At 42.3% G+C, this 23,819-nt stretch overlaps 2 protein-coding genes across 2 annotated transcripts; one reads left to right on the top strand and one right to left on the bottom strand.

The window, feature by feature from the left end:
* The first annotated feature begins 7,973 nt into the window (after positions 1–7,973).
* Positions 7,974–10,443, top strand: HAPLN2 (hyaluronan and proteoglycan link protein 2). Its single transcript, XM_053475529.1, has 6 exons — positions 7,974–8,104; positions 8,486–8,587; positions 8,710–9,063; positions 9,517–9,633; positions 9,874–10,056; positions 10,160–10,443. Exons 2-6 carry the CDS (start codon positions 8,500–8,502, stop codon positions 10,441–10,443), a joined length of 1,026 nt encoding a protein of 341 aa, XP_053331504.1. The 5' UTR covers positions 7,974–8,104; positions 8,486–8,499.
* Positions 10,444–12,475: 2,032 nt separating this feature from the next.
* BCAN (brevican) lies at positions 12,476–23,036 on the bottom strand. Its single transcript, XM_053474436.1, has 13 exons — positions 22,961–23,036; positions 22,294–22,680; positions 21,931–22,105; positions 21,551–21,678; positions 20,713–21,006; positions 19,833–20,174; positions 18,170–19,354; positions 17,416–17,526; positions 16,347–16,505; positions 14,962–15,044; positions 14,122–14,266; positions 13,567–13,749; positions 12,476–13,115 (listed from the first exon to the last, which is right to left on the bottom strand). Exons 1-13 carry the CDS (start codon positions 23,034–23,036, stop codon positions 13,105–13,107), a joined length of 3,279 nt encoding a protein of 1,092 aa, XP_053330411.1. The 3' UTR covers positions 12,476–13,104.
* Positions 23,037–23,819: the final 783 nt, after the last annotated feature.

The raw sequence follows: 23,819 nt of genomic DNA on the forward strand, positions 1-23,819 counted from the left end.
GCAAAGCCACCCCCCAGAAGAGGGAGAGCTCTGTGTAGACTACCCTGCAAAAGTCCTGGGTATGGCCGTGAGCTGCTGGTGTTCTATAATTATACAGGTGCATTGGTGCTTTGCTCTGTGCTATATCCCAGCTGAAATACCTGCTTGAATATAGGTGACTTCATTCAGAATATCTTGAGAAGTCATAGTGTCCATAAGGGCCGTTAGTAGAACCATTTGGCTGGCACCATTATGGAGTCACTGCAATAGAATCTTTCCCATGGGCCTCTCAGGGGCCAGTCGTTTTCGAGCTTTGCCTTTCATGAAGTGAATCGTAAGAAGAGCCGCAGCACAATCCTCTTACACGACTACGTTAAGATCCTGCGGGAATCCAATGAATTGCGCTGTTGGAATTCTTGGCCTCGTCAGGCTTCTTGAAGACGCCTCGATGTAGTTCAGTAGAAAGAAACACACTTCATGTTACAACGTAAAACACGCCAAGCCTTGACCCCTTCCAATAACTATTGCTGCAATATTATTATGCCAAACATTGTGCGCAGTTTATTTCTCGCTGGATCGGACTGGAAATCATTGAAAAACAATCATAAACAATTAGATACGGATCTCGCCGGGGTTACAGAATCCTGCCAGAACAGGATGACTTTAATCAAGCCCAGGAAAACCTCTAAGACACGCGACCCTTATGACCTCTGGGTCATGAGTTACCGTGAAATACACTTACAATTCATATCTGTACGTTAGTACAACCCCCCCTCAAAAATAATCTTAGTCACCCCCCCTGTATTTATTTGCCCTTTCCTCTGCCCCCCCCAGGTGTTTTCCTTACAGGGGGTCTCCAGCTCTGGCTTGGCAAGTGTCACGGGGGGGCCTGATAAGACCCACCATGGAAGTCACTCCCATTAGTGTTCCTGCTGTTAATTGGCTGCGTCAAGCATCCAATCAGCAGTGAGAATTGTCAGGCCACGGAGGAAGAGGGCAACTGCAGCCCTGTAGCTGTAACATCTCCGCCGGTTACTTTTTGGATTCAGAAGTTAACCGAACAATCTGCAGAACGTAGCCATCCCTTATCCGCAAAACCACCAAAAAGTATAAATCAAAGCTTCGGTGACGTGTGGTATTCGCTCCCCTGGGGTACTTTGTATGGACAAATTTCACTTGGGGCATTCTCTTGGAAAAAGTGTGAGAACGACAAAGCAAAATTCCTTGGAAATACATTTGCATAATTTCTTCATTATTTAGAAATATCGAGGTTGCATTTTTAAATTTTCTTCGTCTTTTTTTTCTGGCGTTTATTCTCTCATTACTTTAAAATGTTATCTTAATCGCTAGCAGATGATGGTTTGACTGATCGGCGGCTGATGCCGGTATGCAGCGGCTCTCAGAGAAGGGCGGCTGAAATTATGGAAAACATCGAGTTCAGAGGGTCGTTACCTTCTCAGAAGGAATTTTTGGGAGAATAGATGTTCCCAAGATGAAATAAAGTTCAGACTTGGGGCTCGAAGCTGGAGAAAAGATGTAGAATTCTAAAAAGGATCAGAAGCGCTGACCTTGACTTGTGTACACCTGCAAAGTGTCTCTTTTCCTCAGGACTGTTTTATTAGCTCGGAAGCCGCGTGTGTTGAATTTCACTGCGTTACTTTTGTAAACACGTCTGGGATTGTGTTCTCCGTCGATAATAAGAGTTGAATGGAATGTAACTGTGTTTACATGGATCGTTAACAAGGTGTCTTTAAATGTTTTATCATTCGAAAACGCACACTGTCAAGATAACGCAGTCTAGAAGAGACTTTACTACAGGGATGTATTTACTTAGGTCAGGCCTGGGACAGCGCCCCCCTCATTGTGGAGCGTCGGGATGTGGCCAGGACTTCATATCAAATCGCACCCCATAACCTTAAGGGCCGATCAGAGATCTCCCTTCTAGACACCCCGTTGCGCTGCGGCACGGCAGAGGGGCAGCTAATAACCCTAGGTCCAAATACACGGCTGGACTAAGGTTGGCCTCAAAGCTTACACTCTAATTCTCCTCAGCCAGTCAAGTTATCACCATGGTTAAGGCAATGCTGACCTGAGCCACACCGGCACCAAGTCCTTTCTTATTAATTTGACATTAAACTCGGCAATCTCCACATCACGTTAGAACCCAGTTTACTTTACGGAATTCTCAAGAGAATCATTGATGTTTCTAAAAATGACTAAACTGGAAACAAAACGCTATATATTTAGCAAAACGTCTCTCGTTGTACTTTATTATTTTTACTATACGACTCAATGAATAAGAATTAAAACGGCTTCATTTATTTAGAGCAAAATAAAAACAGATATTGGTAACATTTAAACTAAGAACGAATGTTTGGATAACAAAAAATAGGTAACAAAGTAAGTTGAAATGTAAAAAAAAAAAAAAGTTATTTTTAATGTTGAGAAAAAGGGAGCTGGAATATCCAGAAAATATTTTAATTAAACAAATTCACGCGCAGTCCTACCCTGCCTTACTTCATGTCACATTCTGCTTCGACAACTGACAAACGACAGAACTTGCATTTTTTTGCTGGTATTTCTTTGAAAAACATCTTTTCAATAAATGGCTGAAGGTGGATGAAAGCATATCAAATGTGTTGTAATATTTATTATTCCACGACATATCTTGGCTTTGGATCCCGCTGGCGATGATATTTTATTTAGTTAATGGATAAATATGAGCTATATATTAAACTATATATTAAATGGCATGTATGAACGAGTCTTCATACTGGAACGCCAACATTCTATGGGTCCTCTGATATGTCAGAATGATTTATTTAACATTTCTCTATAGTAAATGCGGGAGAATGGATGTCATGAGATTGGAAGAAAGAAATCTTTTACAGAGCTTCGGAACATTGGTTTATGCTTAGAGTTTAAATATAGCTATTCTAAACCATGGAAACCTGGAATCTGCTGGCAGGAAAGGCCCATTTCACCCATTTAGTTGTCTGTTGTTCCTGCTGTAAAAACTTAGACCTCAATTGTCTTAGATTCAGGAGCCGTATGTCTATCCCATGCATGTTTAAATTCCCTCACTGTATTACCCGCCACCACTTCTGCTGGGAGCCTCTTCCATTTATCCACCACTCTCTCAATAAAGAAAAATCTGGTCCGTGTGTCTATATGTACAAAGAATTTAATCACTGGCCGAAAAAAAGCATGACTCCCATCACATGCCCTTTTACCTCCCAGCCTCCCTCTATTAACGTAATATTTTGGCCACAGTACGTTCCTACACTTGCCATATTTTATGCGACTTTGAAAGTATTTTTTAATTTAATGTAGTAAATGGGATAGCACAAAAAATTCGTAATTTGCAGATAAATCTGCCAGCGTGATCACGTCGCCGTGTGATGTAGTAAATTTATTATCTCCTCCCATCAGATAAGGAATTCCTGTAACTTGAATTTGCCACATATACAACATATTAAGCTGATTTAATAGCATCTGGCAGGATAGGTAGCAGCTCAACGGAATAACCTAGAAAAAAAAAAACATGCATAAAAAACATGTGAACCAAGAAACTTAAACCATATTACTTTGTGGAATGTCAACAATGTCTCCTGTTAAATACTTTTCAGATAAAAAAACATTTGCAAACCACCATCTATACTGAACCAACACCCATTGTCAATTCAATAGCTGCAGCCAATAGGAGAGCGGCGTCGGAAACCTCCTGATGAAAGCCCTCAGCTGGGAGTCACGCACAAGTATCTTCAGTGATTTATGATCAACACGGACAGTCAAAAGTTCAGCACCATCACGTATCCCACTTCTACCACCATCTGCAGGCGCAGCGCGGAGTCTTATGAAGACAAACACAGGCATTCCGCAGATGTTCCGAGGATGGGGGCACATTTCTTTGTACAGTATGAAGAGTTTTGCCCCCAGACATTGATAAAAAAAGAATCGTTTATGCTTGCTTAAGAACGAGGGGCTGGTAAAGATGAGGACGGTAGGATAGGGATGTCCAGCTTGAAGGTTTTAGAGCGAAGCCTGTACATCGGGTTGATGAAGAACCGAGTTCCGTATCCGTAGAGTGTGAAAAAGTCTGATCGGCCCAGGCGGATCAGAGGCCGAGGCGCCCCATTTTAGATCCAGTTTGGGTTCGCCCTCCACCACTCCACACCTATCCTCATAGAGGAGGAGGGATCTGGTGTTCTAGAGGAGGAACGTGTACGGTTCTATCACCCTACTTCTTTCTGTGTCAGAGGATGCTTCTATAAATTGGTAACAGAAACGTCCATGCTTCATCTTACTAGACTGAAAGGCTGGTGGATAAGTAGAACGGCCTTTTAGCAGATGTGGTAGGGGGTAATACAGTGAGGGAATGTAAACGTGCATGGGATGGACATACGGCTCCGAAGCTAGGTTGAGACTAACGACTGATTGAGGTTTGAGTCCTTACAGCAGGAGAAATAAATGGCCCAAATGGGGCTGATCTGCCATTCATTTTCCAGACTGCTAGGAATTAGCATGTGGTTCGAAGGAGCTGGATCTGCATAGTTTAAGGGTCTCCTGCTCAGTATTTGCACTCGGCCCATCTCGGCCCAGTAGGGGGTGGCTATTGTAGTCTGTGGGGAAGATGGTAAAAACGGGCTATTCCATGACTTCTGTCTGAAACCATCTGGATATCAGATCCTGGTGCAAATACTGGCCATAGAGGTCTCTGTCCTGTAAGTGACACCCGATGGAGAGCGGCACACCACACGTAAAACCTCTCCCAAAATCCAGATCCCCACAGTCTTTCGTGGCACTCTGTACCAGGGGGGAAAAGTAGTCTCAACGTACCCCCTATATCCACCTCCCCAAAAACAGAGCCCCTTCCAAATGCCAGGGCCCATAGTTTGTAGAGAGGAGCCCAGGGCATGGAAGCTTCAGTTTCACTACTGATTAACTGTTTGGTATGGGGCTACCATCACGAAAGCTGAAGAATAAACATTCTTAGATCGTGTTGATCGCTTTCATTAGGACCCATAGCCCTGGACTTCAATCATACTTAGAGCCGGTGTAATTATGCTTTCAAGTTATGTAAGGAATCCAGGAAAAAGCTAATTAAATAGAAATAAAGATCTGTCATTCCAAGGCCCCAGCGGAATGGGATTTGTCTGTTGGGGCGGTGAAAGAAAAATACTGTAAAGCCATCGCTGTAGCAATATCATAGACGCCATGTAGCAAGGACCTCTTTCTGTAGTGGTTTTTGAAATCTTATACATGGCTCGAGAAAAAATGGCGAAAAAATAGCGACTTTGCGATGGATAAGAACAGTAAAGCGCTTTAATGTGCTGTAAGGTGCCAAAGATAACATCAGGAGAGACGCAACGCGTTTCGCACATTGAATGGCACTTAATCAAATGGATGGTCGCTACAGCTGTGTTCAAGCAAAAATGATGTATTTATTTCTTTAACAAAAAAGCTCATTCTGCAAGAAAAAAAATGTACAATCAATCAATTTCAACCTCAACACAACTCAACACGTGAACAGAATAACCTTGTTGGTCGTAGGTTGGTGGAGCATCACTCTGGCCTTAGCGTATAATTCAGAAGAACAGTTTGAGAATGTCTGGAGCTCGCAGTGTTCTAGAGTCTGACACGGGAAGCAGGAACGTGCAACGAACGAAAACACGGTCTGATGCCTGATACTGAACTCGAAAAACCAAAACATCAGCTTTAATATCGTGTCAATGATGCCAGACAAGGTGTTTCACAAAGGCATCTATGTGCTTCAGCTTCTAGATTAGCATCTGACGTGCACTACAGACATGAGGGAGAATCAAGTCTGGGCAAACCTACAATCTGAATAAAATAAAATGTGTCTATCGGTTAAAGGGTTAACCGGCAAGAGATGCATACAGGATACAGGTCTATCAGCCCAGCACTGTGATGGAACCGCTCAACTTTCAATGAACTGTTACCAGTGTTACCAGTGCTGTCTTTAGAATGCCAGAAACGCTACAAACCGGGAGGAATGTGCGATAAAATCGCGTCGACGGGAAGACGAGAAAACCAGACAAAGGGGCAGAGCTCGGGCGCCAGATATCTGTGTCCTGATACTGAACGTAGAGATGAGTTCTGGGATTCGAACGTGAATAAGTGCCCTCGTGTTGGGTACGAAGCGCGTTTCACTTTTCTATGACTTTGTTACAGCCAAGGAGCGGTTTTTTATGACTTTTTTAAAAACAAATTTGATCATATATCCCGCCTTGCTGTATGTACATGTAGTAATTTAATCGAGACAGATTCCTACATATTGTACAGTGCTGCAAATCCTAAGATTTAAAGGGACCTGAAAACCACGTTATGTCTGGTCGGCCATTGTGTGCTTTCACCTTTCACGGTTAGGCCGGGGTACGACACGTCTGTCCCTTTGGTTGTTGGGATTGGCGGCCGGTGAAGATGTAGCTTTATCCTGGCAATCCCCCGAGATGATAAAAGCTGGATATTACAGGAATAATGATGGGTACGTGGAATGGGCCAAAATCATCAATCAGTATGGAATTTTCAGGGTGCCAGTGAGTTAAAATGTTCTTTGTAATTGGAGAAGACATTTGAGCTACAATAAGCTAGACTTTAGCTCACGTGACGGGTGCTACCTTCAAATATTTGCAATTTACAAAGCACGAGAATTCTGAGACCTCATCTGTCAAATTCAAAATACCAAGCAGTCAAAGATCATAAATGTGAATTAGACGATCGCACTGCCGGGCGCGTGGCACAAAGATGGAAATTCTCTGCCCCTAAAATCTTACCACCTACCCGCATGGACCCGGTCTCCATCCCTTTAAGGATTTATAGACCGGGGAGGAGGTAGTGCCACTGTTCCGTTAATACGCCAAGGCGTGACGTTTTTAGGGACTAATGTCCCTCTAGGGCAAATACAACTGCTTGCCCTCAGCAAGAAAACAAAAAGCAATTTAAAATATTTTGATTATTGTCAGGCTGTGATTAATGTCGCAAGTACAGTCCGCAATGTTGCAATAAGCTCTGCCGTGTGGACGGAACCTTTCATTTTTACGTAAAAAATAAAACAAAAATAGATTGCCATCTAGTGGCTGACAAGGAAACTGCAAGGAATTCATACAAACGTGTTCCTTGTTCTGCTGCGTTCCATTAACCCCTGAATGCTGAGTACAAAGTACAAAGTCACAAAATATATATATATCTATTGGCTTAAATTCTCTGCTTGCAAGTCTTGTACATGGAGTATCTGTGTTGGTGGAGATGGTAACTCTGATGCCCTAAGATTTATGCTTCTAATTCTCTGTCCTCCTGCCCTGGGGAAATAATTCAGAAGCCCATGTAGATTTACTATATTTATTGCTGAGACACACACAGAATCGGGACCTGTGCTAGACGTGGAGAAGTTGTACAGCGCTCTGTTAATGGAGTGCCGGCGTATTCCGTAGTATTGTTACAAAAAAGCAAAGTGTTACACGAGCAAAATTCCAGTTTGAGAATGGGCATTCAAACAGGAATCTAACCTCTAAAGTGTAAAGCTTCTCCTAGGGACAAAGCCGTATTCTACCCATATTGGAAGCAATGCGGGTGCTTTATGCAGATGTGCTATTTCTAAAGTAAGATTACATTTTGGGGGGTTATACAAAGGTTACACAGAACACAAAGTCTTTTTTATTACATGGGAGGGAAAGTTGGATTAAGCAGATAAAGGGCATCCAGAATCGACATCCACATGTTGACATTTTCCCCAAATTCGGAGACTCTGCATCATCGAGAGAGACAGGCCTGGCATTGACAAGCAGTCCTGAGGGAAGACAATAGCAGATTGTGAATCCTGCCATTTCCGTGAGTTCACAAGGGAAGTGAACAAACAGGCACGCAAACTGTTTACTGACTCCTCAACACAAGGCCAGCCGGAACAGATCCCCTCTCTGTCCTGGGCACTGCGAGTGGTGGTGTCACCTTCGGAGTCCGGCCAGACCGATGCTTCGCTGTGCCGGTCAATTCTAAGACTTTTATATGATGGGAAATCCAGCGCGAAGACTCCATGAAGACCCAAATGGCTCGTAAGACATCATGACTGAGAAGACACGGGCGGGCAGTGGACAATTCTTCTAAGGTGAGACCTATCCTTCAAGCCAAGCACAGATGGTGCTTCTTATACGAAGCTTGGGCTCCATCGTTAACCTATAGAACTCTCCAGAAGAAGGAGGAGGAGATAAGGACAATATCATTTTGCTGTAACAATAAAAATGTTTGAATAAAGTAGAACTAATTATTGCAAACCTTCTCAGAGCATCATTACCGTCTAATAATTCTAGTGGAGAGGGTCCCATAAGAAAGAAGTTGTTTGGGACCAGCTGTGAGTACATGAACTGCATAACAATCTTTGTGATGGGTGACACGAGAGCAGGTGTACACGTCATTTTCTTTGGTAGGGAATGTGATTTCTTTACTCATTTAATTTGCCGATGATGCATCTCCCTTTGGTGTTTTTCAGAGTGTTCTTCGAGGATGGGAAGCCTCCGTTTTCTGCTCCTTCTCTGTATTTCGTTGGGCCATGTGGAGTCCACTGTCTACCGCGACAGCAACCGGAATCAAGGTCTGGGATTTGATCATTTAATAAATACTGGCATTGCTATCTACTGAGCTGCAATTCTGTTTAGGATTTACAAAGATTAAATCTCCTCTAACCTCATGATCTAACACTCCATGTCTCTTCAGATCACTCCCCGGGGGCAAATTATCTGCTAGATCCCATTCACAGTGTGATAATAAGCAAAAGAGGCGCCAATGTGACGCTACCATGTATCCTAAGAAGTCGACCCCGGAGCTACAAAGTTAAATGGAGCAAAATGAGCCCAGCAGACCCCCTGGAAAAGCTTATCATCATCTCCAACGGACAGCAGCACAAGAATTACGCTGAGCTTAGAGGACGGGCTCGCCTGAGACGCGGTCACAGACTGGATGCCTCTCTGGTCATCACCAATGTAACATTAGAGGATGAGGGAAGGTACAGATGTGAGCTGGTGAACGGTCTGGAGGACCAACAGCTGACTTTAGAGTTACAGCTCGAAGGTACGTTCCTCAGCAACATGGAAATTTGGACTTCTGTAACAGTTCCTCCCAATAGATTGTAAGCCCACGCAACCAGGGCTCTCTTCTCGTTGTCTTAACATGTGTTATAGTCAAGTCTGTGTATTGTCAATTGTGAATTTCACTCTCGCCTATACAAACAGCTGTACGGAATGTGCAGGAGCTCTATTAATTCAATGGAATGTTCATGGATAGAATGCTACAGATAACCGGTATTAAAGGTGCTCCCCTCTATCAACCGCTTTCTAGGTAGATAAGACTGGCAGATGGTAGGTGTTGGTACCGTGAGGTCCTCCGTCCAAAACTAATGCAAATGCCTTGTGTGCGTCATAATACGAGATACATGTGGCTAATATATTAATATGCTGTCGGGATGGTTCACATACTATTGCTGCTCCGTAAGCTTTCTCTGCCTTTCTTCTCCATCTCTTATAGGAGTGGTTTTTCCATATCAGTCCAGCGGAGGTCGTTATAAATTTAACTACGTAGAAGCCCGTCGAGCCTGCGATGAACAAGATGGCAGGCTGGCCACGTCTTCTCAGCTCTACCAAGGTGAGCGTGCATTCACTTTATTGTGTCCTTTCTAAAGGGTGGGGAGGAGGAGAAGATGGCTTTAAACAAAAGTTTATTGTATAATGCTTGTTAGGCTAAATTTGCTACAGATTTCAGCTTCCTGGAGGTAAAATTAGTTTCTTTTAAACAAAAATATCCATTTCCACGGAGCTGTGTATATTTTTGTGAATAAATTCTGCTCAAACAGGTTTGTGAAACTGTATCTGCTCAATGTTTCAGCGTGGACGGACGGCCTGGACTGGTGTAATGCCGGGTGGCTCCTGGACGGGACTGTTCAGTACCCCATTATTGTGCCACGGGAGCCCTGCGGGGGTATCCTTCCTCCTGGAATCCGCAGCTATGGACCCAAAGACAAGATGAAAGACAGATTTGATGCTTTCTGCTTCACTTCTGCTATTAAAGGTACGAAGCTTGGGTCGGTCTATTATTTATAGTCCGTTTATTCTAATGAAGTTAGACGGTAGATAAGAATCATTTACCTACCACCCTCTTTTATTACTCTCAGGGCGTGTATTATTCATACATGGTCCCTTGACCTACAAAGAAGCGGCCGAAGCCTGCCTGGCCCACAAAGCAGAAATGGCAAAGGTTGGACATCTCTATGCTGCATGGAGGTTCTCTGGTCTGGATCACTGCGATGGAGGCTGGCTCCTGGACGGGAGCGTTCGTTTTCCTATTACCGAGCCCCGCTCGCGCTGCGGTGGCCTGCCGGACCCTGGGGTGAGGAGTTTTGGCTTTCCTAATCGGGATCAGCGTTTGTATGGAGTGTATTGCCACACACCGATGTAAGAGGTTATCGAGAACTGTCTGTCTACATTACCGGGGAGCGATCAGCCCTCACCCACCTCCAACACCACAGTATATCTCAGTAATTTACGCAACACTCAGGGACGGATACAGAGCGGTTTCTGGGTACTTTTAATATACATGGTTCTCGGGGACTATGGGAGAATGCAAGGTTAACGTTATACGAAGTTATGAATACATTCCCACGGTGTATATGCCTTTACCACTGAAAGGCTGTTCCGCTTATCTACCAGCATGTCAGTAAAGTAACATTTGCTCCTTTTTTTTCAAACCAAATCGCTTGATAGTAAGAATGAAATCTCTGCCCGCGCTCCAGACACATAATAGGTAATAACCGCTGGACTATGTCAAGCGTGGATTACTGCTCAATACGGAATGTGTTGTGTGATGGATTGAACTATTACTTGTCTGAACGCTTCATTACGATATTATTAATCGCTTGCTGCTGATAGAACGTAGAATATGAAGCCCGGTAAGAAGCATTTGACTCATTCAGTAGCTGTTTAAGGATTCAAAAAAACTAACAATAATACTATTATTTTCATCTCTAATCATAACACTTTCTGTGAAATATTTTTTTATCCTAATAATGGATTCTGATCTATTTAATGTTTCAGATGATTCCTTGTATTTAAACCCGTGTGTTTGAGGCCTGCTTTGTGTTAAGGTTGACAGCTCTGCGTCCAAGTTGGGAGAGAGGAAAGGGTTAAACACTGTTTTTCCACCGCTTGTCTCCATAAATTTCCTACTACAGTGGCAGATGAAGCATTTCCATACGGGGCCGGAGTGCCGAGGCCACACAAGGAGTAGCCCAAGTTATAATGGGATGCCTGGAATATTGTTTTTAGGTTTGTTATAGGTGTAATTATTGATAGGGTGGGCTTCACTTTCCCACTTTGGCTGTCCCCACCGAATAGAGGTCTCTGTTTGAACGGTTATTCAATTAACCTGATTCTTGAAACAAAAAAATGTTCATGGTGAACTCCGTGCTGCGCATGCCCCACTTGCTGTCCGCTGCAGTACGTTAGGGGAGGATTGAGGCAGATTTGCCCTTGTGCTCTGCTGATGTCATGGGAGAAGGTGGCAGCTTCTGGGGACATTGGTGGGGCCACCTGGCCAGCTGGGGTTGTGTCCAAACAAAGGGACAAGTAAAGAAATAGGACATGTGTGGACCTAGACTTGCATCTGTGATTGGTCAGGCTTGACCACCAATACACATGCAATAGATCTGGTGGAGCCAGTAAACGCTCCATATTATGCCAATGGAAATCATTGTTAGTCTGAAGCCTGAGAAAAAGGTGGAAGTGACGGACGTAATCCTGAAACAGATGGGAACAAACTTATCGGCACTTGGAGAGGTCAATACTTGGAGCGAACTACACTTGGATTGCCTGCACTACCCGCATGTGGCCACAGTGTGTCACTGTTGTCATAAAAGAATGAAAATAATAATTAACGCATATATTTTCGACACACTATATGTTAACCCTTCTTGTGCCAGAGCGATGCACTGAAAAGCGACCAAATAAAAAATCCTTATATAAATGGCCAAAAATGGAGGCTTTTATTTTATGGGCAGGGCAATACAAAAACAATGTATCCTATTTCTGTAGCTGAGTGAGGCATTTACTTTATAAATCATTTGCTGCTGATTCTATACACATATACCTATTTGGAACCCAGAGAGGGACTGCCAAATAAAATGTTTTTGCAATTCAAATGAATGTGTGTAAATGTTTGGAAGTCCAGTTGCTTGGACATGTTTGAGAGAATTGAGAGAGATAACCAAAAAATATTTTGGTTATCGAGGAAATTACGACTTTTGGCAGTATTTTGAACTGGAACTGGATCCCTCTCATGTAGTTTTCATGCTTTAATTTTAGTGAACATGTTCTCTTCACCCCCAATCAGACCTCCGAATAGTTCTATCCCCTCTGAATAGTAAAATATAACGTTTCTATGTTTATTATTATATCTTATATTTGTTGAGACAAGGAAATAACAAATCAATAAATCAATAACAAATGTTTATTAATTATCTCATTACACAAATTACTGTAGAAAGAAACCATAAAAAAATACAGTTGCTGTATCAATACAAAGATGTAGGGGGCGCTGTTTGATTTCGTATTCTCCAACCATGAACGGTGTGCCACTCCACCACTAAAATAGTTAAAGCAGAGATTAATATGAAGAAAGAGAGAGTAATGCTACTTCTACCCCAAGAGCTTCGGTTGCCGTGTATCATAAATCGAGGAATTGGGTTGTTTTGGGCTGTGTCAGGCTTGTCAAAGCTTATCCTAGTATGTTAGAAAGTTTTGAGTAGCCCTACTTGAAGTCAGGTGGTTAGCCAAGTCATTTGGATTGGCACACCACTTAACTTGATTTCTCAGTCTTTGTGTGTATCCATGTTTAATATTTTGACACTAGGGCGGCCTGAGAAGTCCACTATTGACGAATTTTCTGGGCTTATCCGAGACACAAGTCATGTAATGAGAAGTAAAAGGCTCCACCTTATGCCATTACATGAGACGCATTGTCACACTTAATAATTCAGGTTCCTGCTGAAGCCAAAAAGTTTGAGGATCTCTTTGAGTTTGGTTGGCAGTCCCTTTCGTGGGGAAAACATCTCGGATAACCACTTCACTGAAGTGCTGCATAAAAAACAAAGCAGAGAGGGTGAAGCGGACAACACAGACACAGCGAGGGTTTAGAATCATTTTATGTCAACAGCCACAACTGGGAACATCTGGGATCTGACTCCAGGTGAGGGCTGGCACCTTCTGGCCTGGGGGGCAAGTAAAGCCCATCAGCTCTGTGCCCCCCCCCGACACACTGACACACACACACACATATATATATATATATATATATATATATATACACTCATGCTAACACACACTTACACTAACATACACATACTCATACTCAACACACATTTAACGCATACATGCTAACACACAAACACATACATGCTTGCACACAAAACACATACATGCTCGCACGCAAACACTTATACATACACTCTCATTCTAACACACATACATACATTCATTCATTCATTTCTAAATACTGGTAAGTTAGTTGCCACTGGCTTTTACTTACCAGGAACACAGTCAACTTGAGGTTCTTCCCATAAACCGTCTGCTAGACACTTGATGACGGGTGAGTTACGCTGATGGAAGCCATCGTTACAGCGATATCCCACCACGGACCCAATCTGGTATAGCGCTTTCGGCCTGCCGTACGTGGATGCGTTGACCACTTCGGGAGGAGGACCACATGACACTAAGGAGAAAAATTACCCAGACGTGTTTAATCCACGATCCCAACGACTTTGTTTAGAATAAAACATTTCCCGCCATTCTTGAGGAGGAAGAAAAATTTTGATTGGTGGAAAATTTTATTTCTCAGTAACATTTGTATCTTGTCTGGTTACATTGTATTAACGGCCAATAACAATAGGACAATGAAAATCACATCCTGTTCTCCGGTTCCCTGATTGGAACAAAATCAATGGAGCCATAAACTGGATCAGCGCGTCCACATCAGCTTTAGCCTCTGCTCAAACAGAGCGCTAATGACCCTATGCTGAAAAGTGTAGTTTGCAACTAAGATTCCAGCTACAGTACCTGGCACAGACATTTTTATTTTGCTTACCCAGCCCAATTTTGCACGTGTATGTTAGGTGGTAGTTACAAGGAACATCGCTCCAGAGACCACGGTCGTGCCAAACCATCACAACGCAGTTTTCACCGGAGAGGAAATAGCTGTCTGGCTGTTGGTGGTTCCAGTTTTCATAGAGCTAAAGTGAGATCATCAGAATGGGATACATTATATATACCATCATAAAGCAGGAACATACCATGAATATAATATTCCAGGGGCGTTATGATAGATACGGATCCTCTATTCTTCCCATTGTTAATTTTCTTTTCTTATTAATCCTCTAAAATAGCTATTTATACACATTCCAAGCTTCCTTGAATCCCTTTACTTTGCTTGTCTACAAAGGCTGATCCAGGTATCTACTTACCTTTCTATAAAGTAGACTTTTCCCCCCATCTTCCACCAGCCAACTTTAAACCCCGCCGTCTTTGTCTTTTTTAATCCTTCTATCCATTTAAATGTTTCAATTATATTTAGGTTTCCCTGGTACGTTTTGCAAAACGTTTATTTGTACGGGAAGCACGTGACAGATACTTTCCCTAACACCCTACTTATTTATTACCAATATTCTGGTCCTGGTTCATTTGGATATTAGCTGCTCCACTTTATATGCGGGAATTATACACCACTTAATTCGCAGATCTACTTCTGGTGCAACAGTCACCAAGGATTTGTTTCAGGCATTTTAGTCCTTTTTTTGCACCTGTGTCCCCTTTATAGATCACTCTTCCCCAGCTCTGGATTCTCCTTTGAATATATCCCCCCGGCCAGTAGGCGCATGTGTCTGGGGGTTTGCTGCTGGTAACTGTAGATCATCATGCTGGGTCTTACCAGAGGGTTCCCATCAGACCACTGGAAGTCACCTTCGATTGTCCTGTCGTTCAGGCCCGTCCACTGGTATTCCCTGTACTTATCTGCAGGAACATTGTAACGAGAGAATCGGTATTAAAAGTAAACCATACTTTAGGGTCCTCGGGGTCCATTCTGAGGGTCCATGGAAAGTACAAGCCTTTAAGGATCTCATCTTGTGAGCAAAGGTGAATCGGTGTTTTAGACTTTCCAGCAGGTCAATCTGCTAATTATACAGCCACCTTTTTTTAATACAGTTTCCATTATTAAATGTTCATTCAGCAACATTATTCCACAGCCTCATTTCCTAGTGCGATTCTAGCCCACCTGTGATTGGCTAAGAAGAAAAGTTCTTGAGACGGGATGAAAATTGACCCTGGATCTCTGGTGCCATCTAGTGGTACACATTGAAATAACAACAGATTTCACATAGAGCTATAGAATCGGCCAGCAGATCGGACCCATTCAGCCCATCTAATCTGCCCTGTTTCTCCTGCTGTAAAGACTTAATCAGTCGTTGGTCCCGTCTTGGATTCAGGGGCCATACGCCTATCCCATGCATGTTTAATACCCTCACTGTATTACCCTCTACCACTTCTGCTGGGAGATATTTATCTAAAACCCTAGTTTTAGATAACTAATTTATCTAAAACCAGAGATTTTTATGTCGGCTGTTCCTACCGACAAGGTCATTGTCTGTCTTCGTTAATATATATATTGAGGATCTGTATCCTTCTATGATAATTGAATGCATTCTGATCAGTACATATAATTTAGCAAGAAGCATTAGACGCATCAAACACGTAACAGAATAGTTAAGCTTCCTGGCAGACGCAGCACTCTCGGCACTGCAGACATATTGAACGCGGAAAAACCAAGCTGCATTGGGGACGTTGGGAGGGAACTGCTAAATCCGTCATGTTCATCAGACAGGATCTGGATGACGCTCAGGCCATGAAATTTGGAATTGGAATTGGAATGACAAGTCGCTGGGAGGTTATTCGACTGATGTGAGTTCTAGAAAACTTTGTAAGGAGGTTTAAACTTATTCGTGGTTTATTTAGACAGAAGATATCTTTGATGGGTAAAACTCTTGGAAACATAAATGCTCATAATGCTGTTTTTACAGAACTGACCCTTTAATCTGATTTTATATATATATTTTAAAAAACTTATTGTGATTGTTAATGTATTAATGCGCCTCAATCCAATAAAGTCTTAGACAAAGCCTAGGTGGTTAGCGGGTGTTAGAGGTTATGAAATCCATTTAGCCTATTTACTTTTTCAAGACAGAAATATGTTAGTACCATGCAGCAGCCACCACAGTCCTTGGTAAAACTGGGATTCACCGGCTCCAAATAACATACCATTTACAAAATCTTGTTCTTCTGGGGTCATGATACTGACCAGATGACCCCCCGATTCTCTGCAGTGCGTCTCTGCTTCCTCCCAGCTCCTCCGTGTATGGAAGTGTTTATAGCAAAAACCCTGGAATGCATCCCAGCCGTCCAAACACTTTTCCATATCTAATTGGAAACAGCGACATCGTGAGAGTAACTGGTTTACGGTGGCAGAATTCTATCGCTACCTCTGATGATATAAAGAAAAATCAGTTTTATATGAGGTTGCCTATATTTTGCCTTCATATTTTTAAATTTTATTATGCTATTGTTTCCCAGACAGTTGGGGGAAGCAGTTTCCTAGTGCACACGCTCCTACGAGCACTTCCTATCACGAGGAAGCACTGGGATAACTTTTTTTAAAATACATTATAAATATTTTTTATTACACATTATAAAAATGTGCATCTGAAGTAATGGTGTTGGTAAAGCATTCTCATAGCTGTCTTTTTATCACCATTTTTATATGTCCGTGAGGTCCAGAAGTTCCAGAAGAAAGCTTACAACTATGGAGTAATATTTGGCTTTAGTAGGACAGTTTTGTTTGGGGGAGTGGGGGCGAATTTCAATATTTCTTGTGCGATCAGCCCTGAAATAGTTCAGAGACTGGATGTACGTTATACAACTGGGCTCTGCAAATTTATTTGGATAATGGTTGTCCTCCTGGAATAAAATATGACCGCGCAATTAACTTCTCATGGGGTCCCAGTGGCCAGGTGCTCTTCTGCATGGTCTTTGTTTGCCCATAGTAACTTAACACATTCTTTTCTTGGCCCTCACACGGAAGGGTCATCAAAAAGCCCATTATTCCTACCTGGTCCAAAGACCAGGTAGGACCCCATCCCTTTGGCCACAAGGTTGTCTATCTTGTTTTGTTCCTTCTAGCTTGTACACCTACTTTCCAAGCGTTCCTGGGTGTGTGTTGTAGCTTGTGTCCCACGTAATGCTTGTTTCAACTCACCCGGGGTGGCCTGTCTCACCTGTGTTCTTGATACCAAATAATGGAAAGTAACCTATTAGTTCCCTGTACACTCACTTATATCACAGGCTTTCCCCATATAGCCTGGCAAACACAAGCAGTGGAAGTCACCGTCTTCTTCCTCAATGCAGGTCCCACCGTTTTCGCAAGGGTTTGGAAAGCAGTCATCTACAACACAAGGTACAATGCTATTCTGCGCATTTGTCTAAAGCAACACAATTCACTAGACCTAAAATAAGCCTCGGAACTCCATCTCCTAGCTGAGGATTACATATGTATGGTTTGTTATTATTATTTTTATTATTATTATTTTACTATGGTGTCTACAAGTCAATTGCTGTTCCCAAAAAGCTGCTACAGTATGTACCCTGCTTGTATTCCTGTTGAAGGCCTCTGCCTTTGGACCTTTTTAGAAAACTGTATGGCGCTAACTTTAGTGATAAAGTATTGGTTGATTTGTCAGTGGGTCCACAATTGAATGAATGAAGAAGATGTTAGTGAGTCAGGTAGAGACACGCAGACGAAAGAACACAAAGAAGAACGAGATGAGGAAAGATTTTAGACAGATCTTAGACAATCTCTTTAATTCTAAAAATGAATTTAGTTTATTGTTCATGGAAACATCCATAAAAATACTTCATAGAAGTAAGAATGATGAAGACTCGTGTATGATCAGAATGGTTGGCTAGACAGGTTCCGGATATATTCTCCGTTGTAATGAAATAGATTGAAAAGATGGAAAGAAGGAATACTTAGTGGAAGATGTAGATGGCCAACAGGACAAGAACAGTGAGGCAGGCATGTAGGTTACCTGAAAAGTTTGCCGAGGTTCCACGGATTGCCCTCTCTGTTGGCACAATGGGCAGAGGATTGGTCGTGGTCGTAGATTTGTTCGATTGTGAAGGTTTTTGAAGAGGATGATTTATAGAAGCATCAGGGTTATCAGCAGGTAATGGATTGTACGTATATGGTGGATTGTACATACGAGAAGCAGAAATGTCTTCGCTAGAGTTCGGATCTACGTGACTTTCTGATGTTGGAGAAACTTCCATATTTCCATAAGACTCTTCTACCTGAGCGTCTTTCGGAGTTGATGCGACAGGAGAGACACTGGAACTCATGAGGTTGGGAATGTGTGCTGTTGAAGTTTCCTCATTGATTTGCCAATTCACGTTCTGAAATATAGTAGTATCTGTGAAACTGCTTGGAGAGTTTGCTGTTGTATTTACTGCATGTTGGTTTGTGGTCGTTTGGTGATTTATAGACGTTTCTTTTGCTAATTTAAACCACATTGGCCCAGAGATGTCCCCACTGCCTTCTTCCAAGTCGGATCCCTTGCTGTTATAGTTACTGGGAAGGGATTGGTAAATGGGTGTTGTTGAAGATGCAACGTCAGCTTCTAGTACCTGTGCTTGATGTGATGTAACCGCCTCGGGTTGAGAATGAGTGCTTGTTAATCTTGCTATGTCACCATGAACCATGTCATTCATTGAACTTGGTTGTCCACGTCCGGATGCCTCAAAATCATTTGGTTCTGCCGTGTGATTACTGATGGAGATCCAACGTGTAGGATTTATTGTCTTATCTTCCTCTCTGTTATCTGCTTGGCTTTTTAAAATAGCGTTAACCGTTGTTGGGTCAACGTAGATCTTTGTAGGATCACTTGGAAACGGACCTTCATCACTCTCTCTGCTGATTATTTCCTTGTCCTCGGAGTGAACTTGTGTAGGATCTAGTTCTTGAGGGATTGGGACATTTGGGGATGGACTAGACAGCTCTGACGGAGCAAAACCCATTTCTTCAATCAAGGCGGTAATGTTATCATCAGGGTAATCGTTTTCAGACTCTGAATTGGTGTGAATAACAACTGAAGTAGACTCTCCTGCCGTTGACTCCGTTGGGAAGTCGGCGCGCACCCCCGACGTACTTAGAGTGTCCTCATTAGATGAAGAATCAGGTCTGTCCATCGATGCCGTAATCAGTCCATGATCATACGCTGCCAAAATATTACATATAACTCGATATCAATATGGCTGACTAGAGTTTCAATAGTTTCATTTTCCCTTTATGTTTTACGCTGGGAATTATTGACCCAATTAAGTTATTAACAATTATGCTTCTGTCTGCTCGTCTGGAAATGTCATCAGTGGGACACTAATACTCAGATCAGAGAAGCTCATACCGGAGATAGCCGGTTCCCTGCCTGCGCTGGCTTAAACAAGTATATTACAAAAGGACAATTTGGTAATTGGTAAACCGTGGCTTATTGAATAAAGCACCCGAAGATGCCTATGTATCAAAAAGACGTTGTGGTGTCATTAATGTAGCAAAAATATGGGTAGTAAACACTCCCACCCCTGATACTTCTGAGAACATCTATTATTGGAGCATTCAACAATTTCTATGGTAAAATGTCATCTTAATTAGACTTGCTAGATCCAAGTTCATAATGATTCTTGTGAATTTTGTCTTACCGGTGGAACTTTGTAGAATCATTCCAGTGGTGGGTTTGACTGTTAATGATTCTATGGAATGTTGGTGTGAAATGGAACTCTCCTCATACATCTGAGTGCTTTTAGATGTAGAAAACAGATTTGCTTTGGTTGGGCGAGATAGTTCGTGGTCCACGGATGTAGATGTATTTGCCACTTCTGGTAATATCTTTTGGATAGCTTCGGCTGTGTTCAGTGGTATAGTATCCACCACGCCCTGTGCTTCGTTTTCAGAGTTAACTTCTGAGGTCTTCAGCTCTTCAAAGTTTTCGTTGAGAGTAATAACATCTCTGATCCCCATGACCGCACCGTGATGGCCATTATCTAGAAAAATGAGACACAATCTCAAAACAAAAAGTTTAAAAATCCATATGCTTCTGCAACACGTGTTCACAGCTTGTACTTGTATTTGGGGAAGGCACCAACACACTTTGTGACAGCCCAAAGAGTTCCACAACAGAGACAAGCTCCTTCTAAACTCACTAAAGATAATTGCGCAATACAATGATATTCCCAAAGCGTACGTCTTATGTCATACATGATCTTCCTTGCTTTCATCTACATCATATATTGCGCTGCCTTTATAAATTTGTATTATGTGTTCATTGCAAATGAGTGTAAACTGTTTTAAAGGAGACATGTGGAATGCACTGGCCAAGTTCTTGTGACTAATGTATAGTTGGATGTTGTCTTAAAATGACCATTTCATGGCACGTATCGTACAGCTCTACAACATGTTTGTGCTTTACAAATAAACATAATGGTAACTATAAACATGCCATGAAGTTCCAGAACAATGAGGAAGTTAGACACTCTATCCTGTTGGGAGCTCAATAGATAAGTTGAACTTGAAAGTCTTTACCTCTGAAGCAATAGACGTCATATTTTGTCTGCGAGTCTGGGAACCCGGTTTGATTCCGGAACTGGAAGATCGTTTTCACACCTGGTGAGTTCCCCCCACACCGCTCCGTTGGAGTGACAATGGGGTAACGCACACTTCCATCAGAAAGCCACCCTGGGTTGCAGTGGTCCAGTCCCTCGCTCCAAGCGGCATAGAGTTGACCTGTTGTTGCAACTCGTGTGCCCAACTTTCGGCAGTAATCTTTGGCTTCTTCCAGGGTAAATTTTTCCAATGTAGATCCTAAAAACACCTCTCCTGGGTAAGAAAAATATTGAGCAAAACATTAGTTGATAATGTCCCACAATAAAACTTAACATTTTAATATGAACATTGCTAACTAGAACCTTTACTTTGGACTCATCATAAATACAGGTCCAGTTGGGCCTTCTGGTATGTAAAGCACATGAAACACCATAATCGCTAGATGGGACCTTAGGCGTATCGAGCGCTATTGGATCAGAGACAATATAAACAATAATAGATGGACTGATGGAAAAGAACAGGAGAAAGGAGTTGAAGAAGTGGTGTATGTAAGAACAGAACAGAGGAGAAGAGAACCAAGAGGAACAACAAAAAATCACAGCATGGAGGACAGTATGATACTGAATGTAACATGCATGGATACTCTATGTTAATAACAGATGTTGTGTCATAAGATTCGGATTACTGGTTCTGACTGGGACTCCCTTTACGCTTCCCACGTCCAGCTACCCGTTGAGTTACTCCAGAGATGGGACTCTTAAGTAATCTCTGAGGAACACGCCCAGAATTCTATAAACAGTTATGATGACGTTCTTACCGTTCAGTTCTTCTATGTAACAGTAAACATCATACATGTCTTCTGGATCCAGAACTCCATAATTCCTCACCCCAGGGTAGCCATCCATATCTCCATAGCAGCCCTCGCGCGGCCTCTGGATTGGGTATCTGGAAGACACAGAGTTTGCATAGCACATTTTAACCAACGCTAAAACCCACTCGGCTGGCCTATGATAGAGATCGTCACTTGACCACAGGTGACTTGAGTCATGAAACAGCGATAGGGGAGATCACCTTAGACAAAAAAAAAACACGAATGGAATCAGAGTTAGCATTGCCAAACTTTGAGTTATGTTAAATACTTTGATGTGTCTAAATGAGATAAAGTCCACAGAAGAGACAGAAAAAGAAGCTTCCTACCTCACTGTTTGGTCTGCGATCCAGCCGGCGTCGCATTGCTCGTACCCGCTGTGATAAGCGGCCAGCAACTGATCTGCAGTGGCTATGTGGGCCCTAATTCTGGAGCATGCTTCCTGGGCCTTAAAGAAACTGTATGTATAACGGCTGGTGCCTTCTCTATACAGGAACACGACCCCTGTGGAGCAGAGAGGAGAATATAACCCGAAAATGTCTGACTCCTGTTCTTATTTGTTTATACAGGGAATGGTATTGGATACATTGGATATTGAAATAGAATGGATTATTTTTTTTAGTAATGAACCATATTCTTCGTTAGAGATTTTATACTCTTGAGACATAAATTGCATCTACGAAGGCTCTTACCTTTGACTTTCACCTCTACCATATCATGGTCGTCTTCAATTCCGTGCTGCACGTGACATCGGTATATCCCAGAGTCGTTGGTCCTCAGATCATTCAGGATTAAAGTGGCATCACTGGCTGAAGTGGAGTAATGGGGCAGGCTGGCACGGGATCTGTATCCCTCTGTAATTTTAACTTTGTGTCCCCGGGCCACCAGGATTTCCTCCTCCTTTCCGTTAGAGATAAAACTCCATTTCACCCGATGGGTGCCGAGTACAGCTCTCCTCCCCACGCTGGCACCTTCTATCCATGACTGGTGAGTTATGTGACATGGTAGGGTAAGAGTACCGGCCAACGCAGCTGGGGTCGTGGAATTTCCTATTTTCACTTTCAAGACCTTGTGGTCTTCTGTTTGACAAAATAACACAAGAATGGGTCACAAAACGGTAGTCAGCCTTTTACCTCTTTTTTATATGATGAATAACCCAACTATTTAGTTTCTTAGTGGCCATACAGGCTCCCAGGGTGCAATACATAGCAACATAGCCTCCTTATCTATAACTCTCTTTACTGGTTTGTACATTCAAGATAATGAAGACAGAAAATATTTTTAAAAATCTGCTTCTATAAGAGATTTACTGGGAATAGCCAAGGTTTGGACGTTGTGTTGTCATCTAGAATACTTAACCTGAATTATCATTATCTTCTGAGGCAAAACTGAACGCGACTCGAGTCAGGAGGAGCAGCCATAAATCCAACTTCATGTTCACCTGTTCCAAAAACATTTGTAGAAACCAAGGTCATTGATATAATACGTTTTAGTTTTTTTTTTTTGGTAATTCTGATGCAATGGGTCAGGGTAGCTCCTGCCAACAATTAACAAATGCTGTTTGAACTTAGTCTTGTAGGTTATGTCGGGGGAAAAAGAGACGGAAGTGTCTTTCAAAATTGCAATTGTACAAGCAGCATAAGCAGGATAGGCATTAAAAGAATAGATGCTCAACCAAATTAAAAGAGGAAAATATTAAGTTCAGATTACTATAATGGAGTCTTTGAAGTTGATACCTTCTGAGACTCTATTAAGCTTTCATGACCTCAGAGATCCCTTCTTCAGATGGAATGAGACCTCTGAGATCCTGAAAGCTCGTGTCAATCTATAACGTATATGTTGTCCAAATTAAGTGTATTATCTTTGATTAAAGACCATTCATCATCTTTTGGACCAATGCGACAATATCCATTTTCCTTTTTACATCCTAAGCATCCAATTATTCTTTATAAATGTAACCTGTTGAATTATTCCAAACTCTATACGTATATTTGTTGTTTACCTGTTTGTCTACCTGACTTCACTACAAAACATATGATGTATATGTCTACAGGCATAGATTCAGCTAATAGTATGTAAATCCCTACCTCCCCCAAAGTCCTCTTTGGGATTTACTTTTCTCCCGTCGATTCCCACAGCCCCGTCATGTGAATGGAACTAAGGCAGAGATATTTGGCTACGACACAATGCAACCAGACTCTCAATGCCCCGCTGATGA

Source organism: Spea bombifrons, chromosome 9, assembly GCF_027358695.1.
Source record: "Spea bombifrons isolate aSpeBom1 chromosome 9, aSpeBom1.2.pri, whole genome shotgun sequence".
In the NCBI taxonomy this organism is placed as follows: domain Eukaryota; kingdom Metazoa; phylum Chordata; class Amphibia; order Anura; family Pelobatidae; genus Spea; species Spea bombifrons.

What these genes read in the sequence shown, in the direction of transcription:
- HAPLN2 (XM_053475529.1), top strand. Translation starts at nt 8,500, where the DNA reads ATGGGAAGCCTCCGTTTTCTGCTCCTTCTCTGTATTTCGTTGGGCCAT. An exon ending in TTTAGAGTTACAGCTCGAAG is followed by an intron (nt 9,064 to 9,516) that starts GTACGTTCCTCA and finishes CATCTCTTATAG; the next exon opens with GAGTGGTTTTTCCATATCAG. An exon ending in CTTCACTTCTGCTATTAAAG is followed by an intron (nt 10,057 to 10,159) that starts GTACGAAGCTTG and finishes TATTACTCTCAG; the next exon opens with GGCGTGTATTATTCATACAT.
- BCAN (XM_053474436.1), bottom strand. Translation starts at nt 23,036, where the DNA reads ATGAAGTTGGATTTATGGCTGCTCCTCCTGACTCGAGTCGCGTTCAGT. An exon ending in GGTAGAGGTGAAAGTCAAAG is followed by an intron (nt 22,106 to 22,293) that starts GTAAGAGCCTTC and finishes TCTGCTCCACAG; the next exon opens with GGGTCGTGTTCCTGTATAGA. An exon ending in CACGTGCAAAATTGGGCTGG is followed by an intron (nt 13,750 to 14,121) that starts GTAAGCAAAATA and finishes TTTTCTCCTTAG; the next exon opens with TGTCATGTGGTCCTCCTCCC.